The following is an 18535-nucleotide window of genomic DNA, read 5'->3' as shown; positions in this document are numbered from 1 at the left end:
GGCTCTAGGTTTGTGGGCTTCAGTAGTTGTGGCACGTGGGCTCAGTAGTTGTGGCTCACGGGCTCTAGAGCACAGGCTCAGTAGTTGTAGCACGACGGCTCTAGAGTGCAGGCTCATTAGTTGTGGCACACGGGCTTAGTTGCTTCGCGGCATGGAATCTTCCCGGACCAGGGCTCGAACCCGTGTCCCCTGCATTGGCAGGCAGATTCTTAACTGCTGCGCCACCAGGGGAGCCTCCAGAATTGACCTTTGAAAGCCTGCTTTTTTCTTCCTTTGGAAGGACATAAATCTGTTTCCCTCAACACTTTTATGATTGCTAGGTTCCATGCAGTGTGTTTTCTATAAATAAAAACTATTATCTTAATCTCATGTGAACCTGTGGTTCAGTTATAAAAACATACAGTGGAACATTATTCAGCCATAAAAAGGAATGAAGTACTGATAAATGCTAAAACATGGATGAACTTTGAAAAAATTATGCTAAATGAAAGAAGCCAGACACAAACAGCCACTTATTGTATTATTCCATTCATACGAAATGTCCAAGAGAGCCAAAATTATACAGACAAAATAGATTCACTAATCTCTTCCCTCGCTTAGGGCAAGGGAGGGAGTGGGACAGAGGGGAGGGGAGTAGCTGCTAATGGGTAAGGTATTTTGGAAGCTAGGGAATTATGAAAATATCCTGAAATTAGGTAGCAGTGACGGTTGTTGTAAATTTGATTTTGATAATGGTTGCACAATTGTGAGATATACTAAAACCCCTTAAATTATATGCTTTAAGTAGGTAAATTATATGGTATGTGAATTATATCATAATAAAGCTGTTATTTTTAAACAAACTACATATAGTTTGGTCATTTTCCTCAATGTCAAAACCATAAATGAGAACTAAGAGAAACATCTACCCTTGGAGGAAGTCTTGTTATTTGCCACCAGGAACTCTTTCCAGGTCTCCAGGCTATAGAATAATTGACTATGATCTTGGATGAGATTTTTTAAAATGGTGATAAAGTGAGAGTTACAACGTGCTTAGTTATATACTCCTTCATGGAACAGATTTAAAGACTGCATTTATTTTTTTTTTTAATTTTTAAATTACTTATTTATTTATTTTTGGCTGCTTTGGGACTTCATTGCTGTGTGGGCTTTCTTTAGTTGTGGCGAGCGGGGGCTACTCTTCTTTGCGGTGCGCAGGCTTCTCATTGCTGTGGCTTCTCTTGTTGCAGAGCAGAGGCTCTAGGTGCGTGGGCTCAATAGTTGTGGGGCACAGGCTTAGTTGCTCCGCGGCATGTGGGATCTTCCTGGACCAGGGCTCAAACCCGTGTCCCCTGCATTGGCAGGCAGATTCTTAACCACTGAGCCACCAGGGAAGTTCCTAAAGACTGCATTTAAATAAAGCTTTCTGGAAAGAGGAATAAGTGTTCTTCCTAGGATGCCATTCAGTATATACTTATGAAGAATGCTTTTTATGTCCAAATAATACTGTGTTGTATTGCTCTAAGAATTATTTTTCATGGACAGAAACCAGTTTATTATTTACAGAGAACTCAGACAATCTATATTAAAAAAAAAACAAACTTAAAAATACCCAAACAGGGCTTCCCTGGTGGCGCAGTGGTTGAGAGTCCGTCTGCCGATGCAGGGGACACGGGTTCGTGCCCCGGTCCGGGAAGATCCCACATGCTGCGGAGCAGCTGGGCCCGTGAGCCATGGCCGCTGAGCCCGTGCTTTGCAATGGGAGAGGCCACAACAGTGAGAGCCCCATCTACCGCAAAAAAAAAAAAAAACCCAAACATAAAAATACACAAAAGATGCGGGTAAGCAGTGCACAGTAAAAGAAATACAATGAGCCAGGAAACAAATATGGAACAAAAAGATGCTCACCAATACTCTTAAATTATTAAAGAAGTGCAAAGGGATACCAAAAATGGAATTGCCATATTTTACTTCATAAATTGAACAAAACTTATATTGAATACTGTTTTTTAATAATAGCGTTATTGAGATGTAATTCACATACTGTATAGTTCACCTATTTTAAGTGTACAATTCAGTGGTTTTTAGTATATTCACAGAGTTGTGCAATCATTGCCACTATCTTTGTATTTCAGAATATTTTTATCACCTTGTAAAAAACCGCATGCCCATTAGCAGTCACTTCCCCCTCCCCCCTCCACTTCCCCTGCCCACTCCAGCCCTAGGCAATTTCTGATCTACTTTTTGACTGTTGCTTTGCCTATTCTAGACATTTCATGTAAATGGAATCATACAATATGTGGTCTTTTGTGGCTGGCTCTCTAAGAAGAATTTTGAAAAGTTGCTTAGTTCTTCAGTTGGATCTGCCTTAGGGTTTCTAGTTTCAGTTCTACTGACCAATTAGCAAGCTGGTTCTTGGCTTCATATCACAACCAAGCAGAAGAAGAGTAACTGTGTTTCTGGGCTGATGCGTGTTTTTGCCCCCAGCCCCATTCTTATTCTGTCTTCCCAGCAGCAGCACAGTCAGACGGCTGTTCTGAATTAGGCCGCCTCAAATGCAGCAATTTTATAGGACTGAGATATAATTTAATCGTTTCCTTCTTTGTAACTTGACCTTCTTTAACCTCCCGAATTAGCTTTTCTGATAGATTTGCTAATGATTCCTATTGTTCCATATTTTCACTGTACTGTTGAATCATACTCTTCATATCGCTGCTCCTAGAACAGATCTTGGAGAGAGCCTAAAAACCTGTTTTGGAAAAAAGGGTCCCTGATTCTCCTTTCCAAGGAACAGGAGAGAAGAGTCTGAGAGAAGCAGAGGTAGAGAGATGTATGCAGACTTGGTAGAGGTCACCTACCGTGTGACTGTTGTGACTATTAAAATTTTATCCCTAGACACATTCCCAAGGCTTCCAGCCTGCAAGTTGAACACAGGACTCAGAGAATGAGACTTAGCAGTTTGGTTTTTGCCATGGTTGTTTTCTTTTTCTTTCTTTTTTTTTTAAAGAAGAGAAGGGTGTTGTTGTTTTTTTTAATATAAATTTATTTATTTATTTTTGGCTGCACTGGGTCTTCGTTGCTGTGTGCGGGCTTTCTCTAGTTGCAACAAGTGGAGGCTGCTCTTTGTTGTGGTGCGTGGGCTTCTCATTGCGCTGGCTTCTCTTTGTTGTGGAGCACGGGCTCTAGACGCGCGGGCTTCAGTAGTTGTGGCACATGGGTTTAGTTGCTCCACGGCATGTGGGATCTTCCTGGCCCAGGGCTTGAACCCGTGTCCTGTATTGGTAGGCGGATTCTTAAGCGCTGCGCCACCAGGGAAGCCCTCCATGGTTGTTTTCTGATGGTTGGCCAGGATCACTGGATTCAAGTTTCTTTTCCCTTTCATTTTGTCTCTCGTCAGAGTAATCTTCATTTACTCTTTTGCTCTGAGGCTCCAGAAGAAGAGCTCTGTGGTTGTGAGATAGAAAGTGAACTGCTATGACTAACAGTATGCTTATGGACAGCTGCTCTTTCCACCGTTTCCTAGAACATGAATGAGAGTCTTGGGCTCTCTCTCTCTCTCTCTCTCTTTTTTTTAATTAATAGACTTTTTTTTAGAGCAGTCTTAGGTGTACAGAAAAATTAAGTTGAAAGTACAGACAGTTCCCATATACCTTCCTTCCTCCCCACACACCCATAGCCTCCCCCACCATCAACATCCTGCTCCAGAGTGATACATTTGTTATAATCCATGAACCAACCTTGAAACATCATTATCACCCAAAGTCCATAGTTTACATTAGGATTCACTGTTAGTGTTGTAAGTTCTGTGGGTTTTGCCAAAAATATGGTGACATGATCCACCATTATAGTACCGTACAAAATAGTTTCACTGCAACAAAAAAAGTCTCCTTGTGCTCCACTTGTACATTCCTCTCTCCCCCCAAACTCCTGGCAACCACTGATCTTTACTGTGTCCACAGTTTTGGCTTTTCCAGAATGACATATAGTTTAGAATCATACAATATATAGCTTTTTGGTTCTTTCACTTAATAATGTACACTTAAATTTCTTCCATGTTTTTTCATGGCTTGATAGCTCATTTCTTTTTAGAACTGAATAATATTCCATTGTATGGATGTACCACAGTTTACTTATTCATTCTCCTATTAAAGGACATCTTGGTTGCTTTTAAGGTTTGGCAGTTACAAATAAAGTTGCTATAAACATCTCTGTGTAGGTTTTGTGTGGACATAACGCTTTCATCTCATTTGTGTAAATACCAAGGAGCATGATTGCTGGATCATATGGTAAGAGTATGTTTAGTTTTGCAAGAAACTGCCAAACTGTCTTCCAAAGTGGCTGTACCATTTTGCATTCCCACCAGCAAGGAATGGGAGTTCCTGTTGTTTCACATCCTGTTCCACATTTGGTGTTATCAGTGTTTTGGATTTCAGCCATTCTGACAAGCGTGTAGTGGTTTCTCTTTGTTGTTTTAATTTGCAGTTCCCTGATGAGGAATGATGTTGAGCATCTTTTCATATGCTTATGTGCCATCTGTATATCTTCTTTGGTGAGGTGTCTGTTTAGATCCTTTGCCCATTTTTTAATTGGGTTTTTTGTTATTGTTGAGTTTTAAGAGTTCTTTGTATATTTTGGATACCAGTCCTTTATCAGTTAAGTGTTCTGCAAAGATTTTTCTCCCAGTCTGTTGTCTCTTCATTCTCTTTAACAGTGTCTTTCACAGAACAAAAGTTTTTAATTTTAATGAAGTAAAATTTGTCAATTTTTTCTTTTCATGGATTGTACTTTTGGTGTTGTATCTTAAAAGTCTTTGCCAAGCCCAAGGTCACCTAGATTATCTCTTATATTATCTCCTAGGAATTAGAGTTTTGTGTTTTACGTCTAGGTCTATCCAATTTGAGTTAATTTTTTGAAAAGTGTAAGGTTTGTGTCTAGGTTTATTTTATAGTTTTGTATATGGATATCCAGTTGTTTCAGTACTGTTTTTGAAGAGATTCAATTCTCTATTGAATTGCTTTTGCTCCTTTGTCAAAGATCAGTTTACTATATTTGTGTGGGTTTATTTCTGATCTCTTTTTTCTCTTCCGTTGGTCTAGACATAGATCAAGAACAGGTCTAGACATAGATCTAGAATAGACATATTCTTTCACCAGTGCCACACTATCTTGATGACTGTAGCTTTGTAGTAAGTCTTGACGTCAGATAGTGTCCTCCAAATTTGTTCTTTCTTTGCATATTGTGTTGGCTATTCTGGATCTTTTGCCTTTCCAGATAAACTTTAGAATCAGTTTTTTGATATTCACAAAGTAATGTTCTAGGATTTTGACTGGGATTGCATTGAATCTATAGATCCAGTTGGGAAGAATTGACATCTTAACAGTGCTAAATATTCCTATCCATGAACATGGAATAGCTCTCCAATATTTTTTCAGATCTTTTGTGATTTGTTTCATCAGATAGATCTTGTACATGTTTTGTTAGATTTATACTTAAGGTTTTCATTTTTTTGGTGCTAATATAAATGATCTTGTATTTTTAACTTCAAATTCCAATTCCATTTATTCATTTTTCATTGCTGGCATATAGGAAAGCAGTTGACTTCTATCTTGCAACTTAATTTAATCACTTAATAGTTCCAGGAGGTTTTGTTTTTTGCTTGTTTGTTGTTTTAGTCTTTGGGAATTTCTACATAAACAGTTATGTAATCTGTGAACAAAGAAAGTTTTATTTCTTCTTCTCCAATCTATATACCCCTTACTTACTTTTTTTTTTTTTTTTTTGGCAGCACGCGGGCCTCTCACTGTTGTGGCCTCTCCGGTTGCGGAGCACAGGCTCCGGACGCGCAGGCTCAGCGGCCATGGCTCATGGGCCCAGCCGCTCCGCTGCATGTGGGATCTTCCCGGAACGGGGCACTAACCCGTGTCCCCTGCATCGGCAGGCGGACTCTCAATCACTGCGCCACCAGGGAAGCCCCCCCTTACTTACTTTTCTTGTCTTATTGCATTAAGTAGGTTTCCAGTACAGTGTTGAAGAGGAGCGGTGAGAGGAGACATCCTTGCTTGTTCCCAGTCTTAGGGGGGGAAAGCATATACAGTTAACCCTTGAACAATGTAGGGGGAAAGGGACTCTGACCCCCGCACAGTTGAAAAATCCATGTATAACTTTACAGTCAGCCCTCCATATCTGCTGTTCCACACCCTTGGATTCAACCAACTGCAGATCATGTAGTACTGTATACGTATTTATTGAAATTCAGATCATCTGTTTCTTCTTGTGTCAATTTTGGTAGTCTGTGTCTTTTTGAGGAATTGGTCCATTTCACCTAGCTTATCAGACTTGTGGGCCTTGAGTTGTTCATAATAGTCCTTTACTATCCTTTTAGTGTCCATGGGATCAGTAGTGATAGCTTGTCTTTCATTTCTGGTATTAATAATTTGTATCTTCCCTCTTTTTTTCTTTGTTAGCCTGGCTAAAGGTTTATTGATTTTATTGGTCTTTTCAAAGAACCAGCTTTTGGTTTCATTGATTTTTTTTCTCTATTGTTTTCTCCTGTTTTCAGTCTCACTGATTTCTGCTCTAATTTTGATTATTTCTTTTCTTCTGCTTACTTTGGATTTAATTTGCTCTTCTTTTTCTTGTTTCCTAAAGTGGAAGTTTAAATTATTGATTTTAGATCTTTCTTCTTTTCTAGTATGTGCATTCAAAGCAGTAACATTCCCTCTAAGTGCTGTTTTCGCTACATCCCACAAATTTTAATTAGTTGTATTTTCATTTAGTTAAAAATATTTTAGGGCTTCCCTGGTGGCGCAGTGGTTGAGGGTCCGCCCCCCTGCATCGGCAGGCGGACTCTCAATCACTGCGCCACCAGGGAAGCCCCCCCTTACTTACTTTTCTTGTCTTATTGCATTAAGTAGGTTTCCAGTACAGTGTTGAAGAGGAGCGGTGAGAGGAGACATCCTTGCTTGTTCCCAGTCTTAGGGGGGGAAAGCATATACAGTTAACCCTTGAACAATGTAGGGGGAAAGGGACTCTGACCCCCGCACAGTTGAAAAATCCATGTATAACTTTACAGTCAGCCCTCCATATCTGCTGTTCCACACCCTTGGATTCAACCAACTGCAGATCATGTAGCACTGTATACGTATTTATTGAAATTCAGATCATCTGTTTCTTCTTGTGTCAATTTTGGTAGTCTGTGTCTTTTTGAGGAATTGGTCCATTTCACCTAGCTTATCAGACTTGTGGGCCTTGAGTTGTTCATAATAGTCCTTTACTATCCTTTTAGTGTCCATGGGATCAGTAGTGATAGCTTGTCTTTCATTTCTGGTATTAATAATTTGTATCTTCCCTCTTTTTTTCTTTGTTAGCCTGGCTAAAGGTTTATTGATTTTATTGGTCTTTTCAAAGAACCAGCTTTTGGTTTCATTGATTTTTTTTCTCTATTGTTTTCTCCTGTTTTCAGTCTCACTGATTTCTGCTCTAATTTTGATTATTTCTTTTCTTCTGCTTACTTTGGATTTAATTTGCTCTTCTTTTTCTTGTTTCCTAAAGTGGAAGTTTAAATTATTGATTTTAGATCTTTCTTCTTTTCTAGTATGTGCATTCAAAGCAGTAACATTCCCTCTAAGTGCTGTTTTCGCTACATCCCACAAATTTTAATTAGTTGTATTTTCATTTAGTTAAAAATATTTTAGGGCTTCCCTGGTGGCGCAGTGGTTGAGGGTCCGCCTGCCGTTGCAGGGGACATGGGTTCGTGCCCCGGTCCGGGAAGATCCCACATGCTGCATAGCGGCTAGGCCCGTGAGCCATGGCCACTGAGCCTGCGCGTCCGGAGCCTGTGCTCCGCAAAGGGAGAGGCCACAACAGTGAGAGGCCCGCGTACCGCAAAAAAAAAAAAAAAAATTAAAATTTCTCTTGCGATGTCTTCTTTGAGCCATGTGTTACTTAAAGTGTGTTGCTTAATCTCCAAGTATTTAGGGATTTTCCAGTTATCTTTCTGTTACTGATTTCTAGTTTAATTTCCTTGTGTTCTGACAGCATACTTTGTATGATTTCAGTTCTTTTAAATTTGTTACAGTGTGTTTTGTGGACCAGAATGTGGTCTGTCTTGGCCTAAGCTGTTTTTCAAAGAGACCATTACTAAGGAGTCTGGGTCCTACGCATTTGCTCTTAATTCTGAAATGAAGTGCTTCTCTTCCTTGGTCCTGGCACATTATTTGGGCCAGTCTCTTACAAAAGAACCTCTGTCTATGAGCTGTTGATTCCAGAGCTATACCTATAGAGGAAAAGCATACAGAGATTGGAGTAAATGATTAAATAATTTTAATGGTGGTCATTTATTAGACACTATTTGCCATCACTTTACATTTATTATTTCAGTAAGTTTTCCAAATAGCCCTATAAGTTGAAAGGATTTTTATTATCTTTTTACAGATAAGGAAACTGAGGTTCAGAGAGATTGATTTACACAGAGTGATACTAATATAGGTACTAGCAGGAAGAGTCAAAATTGGGTCCATCTGATTCTGAAGCCCGTATTCTCAGAAACAGTGTTAAAAACAGACACATGAGATCCCAGTTCAAGCCAAACTCTAATCCATGGCAGAAATGGAAAACCGGAAGTTTGCTAAAGGAATATTTGTATAATGCTGTGCCTTTTATTGGTTTCTCGCTAACAGTTTTGGTGCCTTTAGCAGCGAGCATTCCAGTAGTAGTGCTTCCTAAGAGCACCTATCTTGGAGTTAAAATGTAGGCTGTATTTATCTAACTTGGAGTTTCCCAACCAGGAATGATTTTGATCCCCAGGGAACATTTGCCAATGTCTGGATACATTTTTGGTGGTCACAACTGGGTGACTACTGGCATCTAGTGGGAAGAGGCCAGGGGTACGGCTAAACATCAGCAATGCACAAGACCCACCCCACCCCCTAAACAAAGAATTATCTGACCCAAAATATCAATAGTGGAGGCTGAGAAACCCTGAGTCTAGCTTGTTCCATTCTGTTATTACTGAGAAAACCTTGATCCCTCAGAAATCCCTCAGCATTCTGTCAGGATTTGGTTTCCAAGGCTAAGTGCCTCCTATGTAAATACTTTGTGGCTCAGTCCATTAATTCATTCTGGCACATTTCCTATACCTTGAGCTTAGTAGCCAGAGGCCTGTTAAATGGTTGGGTTTTTTTTTTAATAGGGTGATACTTTTTCTTCCTGATGTTTCTTGAGAGACAGGCTCAGTTGGCCTGCAGCTCTTACAGAAGAGAACCTGGTGACAATACTCTAATCTGTTGCTGGCATCTTTAGCTCTCCCTAATCTATGTTTACGCAGCACTGAAAATCAACCATCCCTGCTGCCAGGCCCCATTCCTCCTCAACACTCTGGCACCACTGGCAGAGAATACCTCCCTGGTCTCTTCCACACAGCACAACCATACATGGTTATTTTATTGCACAGCTGTTTTCCAGAAGACGTTTCCTGAGGCATGGATATACAGGATGCTTCTGGAGCTGTGAGTTGGAGTCTCAGTCATTTATGTTCCAGTTGCAGATATATCCACAGTGCTCTTAAAGCATCTGGTATTTTCCTTAACTGTTTTCCTGTTTGTAGCTCTCGTCCTCTCCCCCAGATTTTAAGCTCCTACAATACGGGGTTTGTTTCTTCAATTTTTTTTCCTATCCTGTCTTAGGAACTAGCATTTCTTTCATCATATACTAAGAAAATCAACTTGCCTTCTTCCATTTTGGGTTATATGCTTTTCTATTAAAAGTTGGAGGAAATTATAAGGAACTAAAATCATTTCAGAGAGACTGGTGGTCAGAGGTTGATATCAACCATCTAGATATAGATAAGCAAGCCAGAGGAACAGTTCATGAACTCAGTGGAATTGAGCCTGGGTCCAAATAAAACTGAATAATTCTTTCCTGAGTAGTGGACCTTGGAATTTAAAAAGTTATTTTCACTATCAAGGAGGCCTAGAAAAATCAAGAAAGTTCCTATTAAGGAAGTCCTATAGGGGAACTTCCCTGGTGGCACAGTAGTTAAGAATCCGCCAGCCAATACAGGGGACATGGGTTCGATCCCTGGTCCAGGAAGATCCCACGTGTCACGGAGCAACTAAGCCTGTGTGCCACAACTGCTGAGCCTGTGCTCTTGAGCCCGCGAACCACAACTACTGAGCCCACGTGCTGCAACTACTGAAGTCCGCGCGCCTAGAGCCCATCCTCTGCAACAAGAGAAGCCACCACAATGAGAAGCCCGCACACTGCAACGAAGAGTAGCCCCTGCTCACCGCAACTAGAGAAAGCCCTCGCGCAGCAACCAGGACCCAACACAGCAATAAATAGATAGATAGATAGATAGATAGATAGATAGATGGATGGATAGATGGATAAATAAATTTATTTATTTACAAAAAGAAAGTCCTATAGGTAGCTTACCCTCCTCATGACCCAGAGGTTCAGCAAAATTTCCCAAGTCAGATATCATTGTTACAGAATTTTCTGTAAAATTTAAGCAAAGGCATATATTTACCTCATTTAAGTGATATGCCACAGGGCCCTCAATAGGGATTTTTTTTTTTTTTTTTTTTTTGGCTGCGTTGGGTCTTCATTGCTGTGCACAGGCTTTCTCTATTCTTCATTTCTCTTGCAATGTTTCTGACCTATCGCATTTCTTTGTGAGCCTTTCTTAGAATTTCCATCTCTTTGGTTACATTATCCATCTGTTCTTTTTTTTTTTTTTTTTTTTTGATTTATTTTTGGCTGCTTGCTTTGGGTCTTCGTGGCTGGGTGCAGGGTTTCTTAGTTGCAGTGAGCAGGGGCTACTCTTCGTTGCGGTGCGCGGGCTTCTCAATGTGATTGTTTCTCTTGCTGCGGAACACAGGCTCTAGGCGCGTGGACTTCAGTAGTTGTGGCTCACAGACTCTAGAGCACAGGCCCAGCAGTTGTGGTGCACGGGCTTAGTTGCTCCGCGGTGTGTGGGATCTTCCCAGGCCAGGGCTCGAACCCGTGTCCCCTGCAATGGCAGGCGGATTCTTAACCACTGTGCAGCCAGGGAAGCCCCCTCAATAGGGATTAGAGGTCAGTGGGCTCATTGACAGAACCCTCAAATGCTGTCTTTCTTAGGCCGTCAGAGAGATCATGACCATTTTGAACAATGTCTTTGAATCTGCAAGATTATAAAGAATGTATTGTTTGGATGGTATTCGTTTATCTAAAACAGTATTTCTCAACCTTTATTTTATCATTACCCTCCTAAGGAGCCTTTTTAGACTTTTTTTTCCCTAATCACCCCCCTCCCATGAAATTTTAATATCACAGATAATGCTGTGTATCTGTTCATATACTGCATTACTTTGGCAGGGACTGGAGATTGTACTATCTAAGATTTTTCCCCCACCATGAACAGTTTTCACCCCCTTGGGGGCAGTCCTGCCCATATTGACGATATGTTAATCTAGAAGTATCATCATCTTGGGAATGAATTGTTTGTACCTTTCTTAACAAATTGAAACAGGGACAAGGACTCTATCAATAAACTAATGTTAAAAAAGAGTCTTCTCATGCAGTGGCCTGAAGCAACTGGGGAAGAGTGAGAAGACTACTTTTCTCATATTTCATAGCTTATATGGAGGACATTTTCTCCCTGAACAACTTCTTGACCATCTTAGGAAAGAACAGGGAAACACCAGGAGTAGCAGAGCAATAAATGCAGCGTTCTAAAAGGAGGGAAAAAAAAAAAAAAAAAGACATGACCCTCTTGCAGTGACATACAAAGGAGGAAAATGGTGATACTGAAGAATCTGGGTATAGAACTGTCCATTGTTCGAAGGCTAGTCAGCTCTAACAAGTTCAGTTTCTCAAAGTCAGAGTTGATTTGCAACAGAGAATACCATTTAGGTTGTGTAGCACATAAGAATGTTCTATTCTCCCAAGAGGGTTTGGCTCTGTCTGATCAGAAGGGTGGGTGTGTATGAAATGCACCTCGGAAGGAGGAGGAGGAAGAGATGACATGTTCATGTAAAATGAAATACAACTGCAAATTAAAGTGTCACCCTGTTTTAAAAAAATCCCTTTTTTATTTAATTGGTTACCAAGGAAAAAAATGTCATACAGAAGTGTATGTCTCAGGGAAAGTTAAACTGTGAGATGTTACAAGTGAATCTGGATTAAAGGAAGTTCTCCTGGGGTGGGGCAGGGCAGGGGTTATAAAATACTGCCTTAATAAAAATATTCTGAGGCGGAAAAGCTAGGCTCATAAATTTCTATTGTGCTACATGCCAGAGGTCCAGAAGAGATTAACAAATATTACCTCGTTTGTTCTTTGCTGTCTCTCTCTCTCGGATCAGCTGAATGCTGGCTGCCTCTTCCCTGGGGGAAGCCTCCTTTTGAGATGTTTTATTAGGAGGAAGGTCATATACAAAGGAGATGCTTTCTCCCAAAGGGTGCTGCTTACCACAGAGACATCCAGGGACTGAATGCTTTTCTGTGTTAATGGTGTCCTACCATTTTTCATGTTTCTTTCCCAGCAGTTTTATGAACACCCATTTGTCTCTTTAGATTGTGAGCCTACCAGATAGGATATATATACAGTACGTGCCACATTGTTGGCACTCAGTAAATGTTAGGTAATAATGGGAAGAGGGGCTGATTTATATTATATTATACTATACTATACCATATAATATTATATTGTATTATACTATATTTACAAGTTGAATTGTTCTTGAGAAACATGTCTGGTTTCTCTTTGAGATAGATATTGACAGATAGGACTTTTCAGCTTTCTTCAGCCTTAGTTGTGATTCTTCCTTTTCTCCCTCTTCTACTAATCCTAGTTTTGTCTCATGTTTACAATGGAAACATATAGATAAACACTATAATGTGCTCTCTTTGTCTTCTCCCCCATCAGGGGCAGTGATTGGTGATGGACAGTCTGCCGTGGCCAGTAACATTGCCAATACTACCTACCGGCTCCAGTGGTGGGACTTCACTAAGTTTGACCTCCCAGAAATCAGTAATGGTAAGCCGAGGTAGAACTGGGGATACTGGTGGAAGGTCTGTCTCTTACTGGTGAGCCAGAGCTCAGAAACCCACATAGCACTGGATTTTTCATCACCTCGTTGAGCAGCTGACTGCCGTGTGCCATTTCTGCAGTCCTTCTCCAACTCTCGTTAAGCAATTCAACAAATGTGTATTGAGCACCCACCCTGAGCAGTGAACAGTGCTTTGGTACAGTGATCAGAACAATGCTAAGGTGGACACCAAAATGAAGATGTCTGCCCCAGGAGTTTACCGACTAGTAGTTCATTGTCCCAAGCCTAGAAGTTTGGGTGGAACTGAGAGGAAGAGAAGAAGGGAGTGTAGGAACTGAGAACCAGACCCTTGAGGAAAGACTACAGTGATGATAAACTCATTTATTAATCTAGATCTGAATGGAACAAAGGGAGTGGCCTGATTGATGTGTGATTTACAAACATGTCTGTCTGTCAGTCCGTTTTCCCAGTTTCTACGAGTCCTCAGTCCCATGTCCCAGTTGTTCGATTGAAATCACATCATTTTTAAAAATTAACTAATTTATTTATTTATTGGCTGCGTTGGGTCTTCCGTTGCTGTGTGCGGGCCCTCTCCAGTTGAAGCGAGTGGGGGCCGCTCCTCGCCGCAGTGCGAGAGCTTCTCACTGCGGTGGCCTCCCCTGCCGCGGAGCACAGGCTCCAGGCGCGCAGGCTTCAGCAGTCTTGGCACACGGGCTTCAGTAGTTGTGGCTCATGTGCTCCAGAGCGCAGGCTCAGCAGTTGTGGTGCACGGGCTTGGTTGCTCCGTGGCGTGTGGGATCTTCCCGAACCAGGGCCTGAACCCATGTCCCCTGCATTGGCAGGCGGATTCTCAACCGCCGCGCCACCCGGGAAGCCCAGTAACAGCATTTTAGACATCTCATTCCACTTTCTGTCTGATGACGGACTGTCACACATCCCTGAGAAGTAGTGGTTCAGCCTCTGCTTGAACACTTCAGATAGGTCACACTGTCTGATGAGTTGGCCCTAGTCCATCACTGCTAAATTCCTGTTCAGATGTTTTTTCTTATACCCAGCCACCATTTCCCTTGCTGTCACTTCCTCCCATTGGTCCTAGTTCTGCCTCTGAATCTCCATAGAATAAGTTTAATGATGTCTCTTCTAAGTGACTGTTCTCCAGCTCTTTGAAGATAAACTGCCATTTCCCTTTAAGTCATTCTTTTTGGGCCAAAATTCCTGAGATTCCTTTTACAATCTGGTTTTCACATCCTTGACAGTTCTGCTCATTTCCCCTTTAAGCTTTGAGGTGGCAGAACAACGTAGAACACTCCAGATGAGAGCTGTCCAAAACAGAGTACAATGGTGGTTTGGATGGTGTTAGTTCAGCCTAAGATTTCAACAGCTTTTTCTGAAGCCACTATTGAGTTTGCAGTCACTTAAAATTCTTTGATGGGACTTCCCTGGTTGCGCAGTGGTTAAGAATCCGCCTGCCGATGCAGGAGACACGGGTTCGATCCCTGGTCCAGGAAGATCCCACATGCCGTGAAGCAACTTCATGCGCTACAACTACTGAGCCTGCACTCTTGAGCCTACGAGCCACAACTACTGAGCCTGTGTGCTGCAACTAATGAAGCTTACGTGCCTAGAGCCCATGCTCTGCAACAAGGGAGGCCACCGCAATGAGAAGCCCACTCACCAGAATGAAAAGTAGCCCCTGCTCACTGCAACTAGAGAAAGCCCGTGCACAGCAACGAGGACCCAATGAAGCCAAACATAAATAAATAATAAATAAATGTATTTATTTATTTAAAAAATACTTGATAACTGTTAATAAACCAAGACTTTACCATCCTATACTTACTTGCGCAGTTTGAATGTTTTAAAAACCAAAGGTTTGTATTTGTTTCTGTTAAGTTTTATCTTAATAGTGTCAATTGCTCTTCTTAGGTCCCTGCCTCTCAACATTTTTTTGAACTTTGATTCAGCCCTTTTTTCCCCAACCTTACATCATCTTCTAATTTGATAAACATACTTTCTCTGTCTTTTTTTTTTTTTTTTTTACCACTAAGTACTTTAATTCTTTTTTATTTTTTGGCTGCATAGGATCTTAGTTGCAGCATGAGGGCTCTTTTGTTGTGGTGGGAGTGCTTAGTTGCCCCGAGGCATGTAAGGTCTTAGTTCCCCGACCAGGGATCGAACCCGAACCCGAGTCCCCTGCATTGGAAGGTGGATTCTTAATCACTGGACCACCAGGGAAGTCCCTCTGTCTTACTTTGTTTTTCTGGTTTTTTAAAAAATATTTATTTATTTACATATTTGGTTGCGCCGGGTCTTAGTTGCAGCAGGCGGGCTCCTTAGTTGTGGCATGAGAACTCTTAGTTGCGGCACGCATGTGGGATCTAGTTCCCTGACCAGGGATCGAATCTAGGCCCTCTGCATTGGGGGTGCAGAGTTGTTTTTTTTTTTAATAAATAAATGTATTTGTTTATTTATTTATTTATTTTTGGCTGCGTTGGGTCTTCGTTGCCGCACAAGGGCTTTCTCGAGTTGCGGTGAGCAGGGGCTAATCTTTGTTGCGGTGCGTGGGCTTCTCATTGTGGTGGCTTCCCTTGTTGCCAAGCACGGGCTCTAGGTGTACGGGCTCAGTAGTTGCGGCTCGCGGGCTCTAGAGTGCAGGCTCAGTAGTTGTGGCACACGGGCTTAGCTGCTCCACGGCATGTGGGATCTTCCTGGACCAGGGCTCGAACCCATGTCCTCTGCATTGGCAGGCAGATTCTTAACCACTGCACCACCAGGGAATTCCCGGGAGTGTAGACTCTTAACCAACTGTGCTACCAGGGAAGTCCCCCCTCTGTCTTACTTTGGATTGCTAGCAAAACTAGTGCGTCAGTCAGGACTTTGCACCAAGCGTTGTGGTGTGTTCCTGTGGGCTTGCTCTATGTCAGTTTGGGTTCATGAATTTGCACCTAGGCTTGGTTGTTCGCATGTGAAGCCCATATTTTTCTATCTTGTCTATAGGGTATTGTAAGAGTTGGTCAGATACCTTAAAATAATCAAGATAGCCCCTGTCTGTGGCATTTCCCAGTATGCCAATCTTGGTATCCTTATCAGACCATGAAAATGAGGTCAATTTTTCATGTCTTGATCTTAGTGAAACCTCAGTAGCAATCATTTTTTCCTAAGTGCTTTTAAGCTGCATGTTCAATAATCTATTCTTTACTAGAAATCAAATGCAATCTACCTTTTCCCTTATTAAATACTGTTTGCTTGTTTATAGATTTCTGGCCCAGATGTTTGCCATAATTTTCCCTAGGTACTTTGTTTCGTTATTTTATTTGCTTCGTTTCTTTCATTATAATCTGAAATACATTTACCAAAGATTTTTAAAATATAAAAGGGTATACAGTGAAAAGTTTCCCAACCCTGCTCCCAGCTACCCACCACTCCACGCCATAGGCAACCACAATTAGCAGTGTCTTGCATATCTCTTCAAAGATATTGTATGTATATACAAGTACATGCAAATGTATGATTTTCCCACCTCTACTTAACCTAAATGGTAGCATGTTATACATACTTTTCTTTCTGTACCTTGCTTTCTTTATGTCTTGGTGATCTTTCCGTATCAGTACATAAAGCATTTACTCAGTTCTTTTTTAATGGCTGCCTAGTATCCCACTGTCCTTTTTTTATATATATATGTAAATATTTATTTATTTTTGGCTGTGTTGGGTCTTTGTTGCTGCACGTGGGCTTTCTCTAGTTGTGGCGCACGGAGACTACTCTTCGTTGTGGTGCACGGGCTTCTCGTTGCAGTGGCTTCTCTTGTTGCATAGCACAGGCTCTAGGCGTGCGGGCTTCAGTAGTTGTGGCACACAGGTTCAGTAGTTGTAGCTCGCGAGCTCTAGAGCGGAGGCTCAGTAGTTGTGGCGCACGGGCTTAGTTTCTCCACGGCATGTGGGATCTTCCTGGACCAGGCAGGCTGATTCTTAACCACTTTGCCACCAGGAAAGTCCCCCACTGTCCATTTTTTAACCAGTGTTCTGCTGAGAATTTTTTTTTTTTTGGTCTGCTCCGGGTCTTAATTGTGGCACACGGGATGTTCATTGTGGCATGCAGGATCTTTAGTTGCAGCATGGGGGATCTAGTTCCCTAACCAGGGATTGAACCCAGGCCACCTGCGTTGGGAGTGCAGAGTCTTAACCCCTGGAACACCAGGGAAGCCCCTCTGCTGAGGAACTTTTAAGTTGTTTCCAGTCTTTTGCTATACAAACCATGCCACAGTTTGTCATTTTGCACATGTGCAAGTATATCATAGGATAAATTCCTAGAAGTGGAATTGTAGGGAGGAAGAATATGTAGATTTGTGATTTTGGTAGATACTGCTAAATCACCCTGTGTAGAGATTATACCTATATATACGCTCACTTGTGGTTCATGAGAATGCATGTTTCCCTAAACCCTTGCTTGTAGAATGTGCTATTATATTTTGGGGTATTTACAAATCTGATGGTAAAAAATACTATGTAGGTGGGACTTCCCTGGAGGTCCAGTGGTTAGGGCTCCGCACTTCCACTGTTGGGGGCGAGGGTTCAATCCCTGGTCGGGAAACTAGGATCCTGCAAGCTGCTTGGTGTGACCAAAAAAAAAAAAAAAATAGTATATAGGTATTTTAAATTTGTATTTCTCATATTATAAACCAGGTTGTGTGGCTCTGCATACATTTAGCCACATGTGTTGCCTTTTCTTGGCTTGTCTCTGTGCTTTACCTATTTTTTTTTTATTGTGTTGTTGGTCTTTTCCTTACCAGTTCTACAGGAGCTCTTTATAAATCAGAAAATTAACTCATAATAGGAGTTTCCTGGTTGTCATTTGTCTTTTGACTCTGCTAAAGGTTATTTTTGTCATAGAACTTATTTTAAGTAGTCAGAATTATCCAACTTTCCTTTTATGGTTCCTAGATTTTGTGGCAGCATCAAGAAGATCAGTTAGTACTTTTATATTTTAGTTTTTTCCTTTAAATCTTTGATTCATCAGAAGTTTAACCTAGTCCTAAATAAGCAGAGTATGATCCAACTTTTCCCCCACGTGCTACTCATTTGTCACAACCAATTTATAAAATGATCTATTTGTCCCCATTGATTTGGGGTGTCACTTTCATCCTATTAATTTCCCGTTGAGTATTTGGATGTATTTCTTCTGTCTCTTCTGTCCCAGGGATCTGTCTGATTATTCATGTAACAGTACCACAACTACCTCGCTTCTTCCCTTCACCCCCCTGAAAAAAATCCTGTTAGTGTAATTAATGTGATAGCATTAAACATATAAAGTAACTTAAGGAGACTCAATATTTTTATGGTATCTTCTTATGTAAGAACATGGTATGATTTTTCAGTTTCTCCAAGTCTCTCTTATGGTCTTAGGAATTTTTCTTTTTTTTTGCGGTACGCGGGCCTCTCACTGTTGTGGCCTCTCCCGTTGCGGAGCACAGGCTCCGGACGCGCAGGCTCAGCGGCCATGGCTCACGGGCCCAGCCGCTCCGCGGC

At 41.4% G+C, this 18535-nt stretch overlaps 1 protein-coding gene across 11 annotated transcripts in view; it reads left to right on the top strand.

The window, feature by feature from the left end:
* Positions 1–18535, top strand: part of LOC102989160 (activating molecule in BECN1-regulated autophagy protein 1) — a 164135-nt gene that overhangs the window by 136494 nt on the left and 9106 nt on the right. For 10 of the 11 annotated variants that reach the window (XM_055091401.1, XM_055091395.1, XM_055091397.1 and 7 more), the window contains one exon: positions 12887–12997. In XM_055091401.1, the coding sequence (XP_054947376.1) occupies positions 12887–12997 (111 nt within the window). Of the gene's footprint in view, positions 1–12886; positions 12998–18535 lie in introns of those variants that run through there. The other variant, XM_055091405.1, reaches the window with a different exon arrangement.

Source organism: Physeter macrocephalus, chromosome 16 (assembly GCF_002837175.3).
Source record: "Physeter macrocephalus isolate SW-GA chromosome 16, ASM283717v5, whole genome shotgun sequence".
NCBI lineage: Eukaryota > Metazoa > Chordata > Mammalia > Artiodactyla > Physeteridae > Physeter > Physeter macrocephalus.
This window is presented reverse-complemented; position numbering and strand designations above follow the sequence as displayed.